Here is a 2,946-nt window from a genome sequence, read left to right on the forward strand (position 1 = left end):
GGCATAGCAGAACATGCCAGAGGTTGTCCACAACATGGCATTTCAAGGCCAAGGATAGCCTTGTTTTAGTTCTTGTTCTGTCACTTATCAGTTGGCCTTCAGCAAATCACTTAGCTCCTGTCAGCCTCCTCTTGTCATCTGCAAAATGGATACAATAATAATCATCAGCTTCAAAGAGGTTTCAAAGAGATAATTGATAGTAAGTAGTTAACACTGTTAGCAAATTGTGAGCACTTTCAATAGAAGTTGATAGATATTGTTATTATTCTGTTATTATTTCTCCTTTCCTGTCATTTTGCTTTCATCCTTTTTTTTTTTACTAATTTCATATGGTTCTAGATTGTCTTGCTCTCTTATATGTCCCCTCAGTCAGCCAAAGTTTCTTAGTTTCATGAAGAATAGCAATGGCTGCGAGTGCAGTATCTTCATCCAAAAGACACTGATTTAAATTCTAGCTCTGTCACCAACTGGCTGAGTGACTTTGCAAGTCATTTAACCTTTCTAAGCCTCAGCTTCCCTATCTATAAAATGGGGATGATACCACCTTCGTGATGTACGTAAAGCACTTAGCCCAGTGCCGCACACAAGAACATCCAATCAACTGTGGCTGTCATCATCATCTGTGTCATCATTTTAGGATCAGCAAGTGAAACAGGCAAAGACTTTTGTCGTGAGGTCATGCAGCCATTCAGCTTTATTTCTTTGAGAGAATTGTTCCCTTCTGCTATCCAAGCATCTGGAAGAAACATTAAGACAGCCCCTGCACTACCTTTCCTGCTATTTTTACTCATTCCTTCTTAGCCTGGTGTCCTGCAGTCCCACATCCTCTGCTGGGAATAACTGCAACCCAGATAAAAGGTAGGCGTGGACTCCTACATCACAGGCGTCTGTCTCTGACTCTGCAGAAGCAGTTTGAGTGAGCTATATCGTCACACCCTACCATCCTTCAAGGATTACAGCAGGGTCAGCTCTGTCCTGCACAGTCCCTTTCAGACTTTGGTGACGAATGGGGATGGTTCCTTTGTGGAAGAAAGGTCTTCCTGCACCCTTTAGAGACTGACAGCCTGTGAGAAGGTCATTCTCAGAGGGTGGAAGAGTCAGGATTCCGCTGCCACTGCGGGGTCTGCGACGCATCACCCCCCTGGGAGCTCATCGCTTTTATTCTCCCTCCTGCACTGCAGCTGCTCCCAGTTAGTGTGACCTTCAGAAGAGAAAAAAGATTTCAGGATAAATCAGCAAGAGGGCTACCTCTCCGATAAACATAAAAGGTCACTGCAGGTCTCCAGAGGGACCCTGTTATTTTACAAATGGAAATTGCTTACAAGGAGGGGGGTAGAAGGTTGAAAAGCCAGCATCTGCTGCCCTGCGTGGCAACTACCTTTTCCCCTCGAACAGGGAGGTGCCGCTATGTGTTGTGTGGATCGGTCTAAGGGAGATTGAAATTATAAACCAAAGTTTCTTTTCATTATGTCCACAAATATTTTATTCTTTTTTTATTTAAATTATTTCTTGTTTAAAGTATTACATAAGTCTCCCTTTTCCCCCATTGACACAAATATTTTATTCTTAATTTCTTCTTCCTTTTTCCCCATATGGATAAGCTCACTGAAAAAAAGGGGGGAGGGGGCGAAAAATCTCTTCCCAGAAAACCTCTTTCTACATCTGGCAGAGTTCCACCCGGAGACTTTGACATTAACATTTTAATGATGGTTTTCTTCTGCCTCTCAGGAAAGATTTAACAAGAGTTATTGAAAGGAAAATGTTTTGCTTATTGTTTCACCTCAGGGTAACGTTGAACTTACTACATGCAGAGGTGTGTAAACGTCAGCTTCCATGGCAGGTGAAGTCCCCGCCCTGCACCCCTGGTTTCTCGCTTTCCTTCGTATAGTGCCCTTTAGCAGGCAGTATTCTCCCTAAGTCTCCGGCCAAAGGGTGACAAGTGGTGGAAACCGGCTTAGCTCCCTCTCTGAAGTGTCAACTGATTTCAGGGTTCCAGACCTGACAGTTCAGATGTCTGTGAATGATGAGTTTTTTTGCCCCCCGCCCCCAGATTATCACAGCAGCGCCTCAGCAGTTCCGAGTAGACATCCTCCCAGTGGATGACAGCACTCCGAGAATTGTCACAAACCTGGGGCTCCAGTGGCTGGAGCGTATGGATGGCAAGGTAAGGCCCCACCATCGGCCAGTTCCACATTAACCAGCTTGGTCAGTAGCCTTGAACATGATGATAGATTATGACTAAGAACTCTAGCTGAAATCATGTTTATGCCTCCCTAAGTAAGCTGATATTCCTGAGATTGGAGAGCTTCATGGGTTTGATTCAGATTGTATATAGTTTTATTCAGTTTGTATAAGAACATTGTACATGTTCTTATACAATGGCTCCCAAAATATAGTAGCTCAAACAAAATAGCAGGTATTTGCCCCCTCACATCCAGGGTGGAAGTCCAGGGCTCTGCATGATGATTCAGAGGCACAGGTTCCTTCTCTCTTGCCATTCTGCCTTTACTGCCTTGTAGCCGTTGACTGGAGTTACCCTAATCTCTTCAGTTAGTCATCAGTATTTTAGTCCATGGGAAGAGGAAAATAGAGAAGTAGAGAGCAAGGAATATACAGATATTTTAATCCTCACCTGAAGATATTTTTCCCATTGCTTTTCGGAGAGAGTGGGAGGGAGGGAAGAAGGGAGGGAGGAAGGAAGGGAAGGGGGAGAGAGAGAGAGAGGCGATGTGAGAGAGACACATTGACTGGTTGCCTCCTGCATGTGCCCCAATGGGTGGGGAGTGAACCAGAAACTCAGGTATGTGCCCTTGACCAGGAATCAAACCCAATACCCTTCAGTGTGCGGGGTGTTCCTCTAACCCAGGGGCGGGTAAACTTTTTGACTCGAGGACCACAATGGGTTCTTAAACTGGATCAGAGGGCCGGCACAAAAGAATGGATGGA

General features: G+C 44.8%; 1 protein-coding gene across 1 annotated transcript in view; it reads left to right on the plus strand.

The window, feature by feature from the left end:
- The window catches only part of FRAS1 (Fraser extracellular matrix complex subunit 1), a 479,756-nt gene that overhangs the window by 411,205 nt on the left and 65,605 nt on the right, over positions 1–2,946 (plus strand). The window contains exons 51-52 of the mRNA XM_006778222.2: positions 173–178; positions 2,051–2,164. Coding sequence (XP_006778285.1) covers positions 173–178; positions 2,051–2,164 — 120 coding nt within the window. The remainder of the gene's footprint in view (positions 1–172; positions 179–2,050; positions 2,165–2,946) is intronic.

The sequence above is a fragment of the Myotis davidii genome, unplaced genomic scaffold (assembly GCF_000327345.1).
Source record: "Myotis davidii unplaced genomic scaffold, ASM32734v1 scaffold449, whole genome shotgun sequence".
NCBI lineage: Eukaryota > Metazoa > Chordata > Mammalia > Chiroptera > Vespertilionidae > Myotis > Myotis davidii.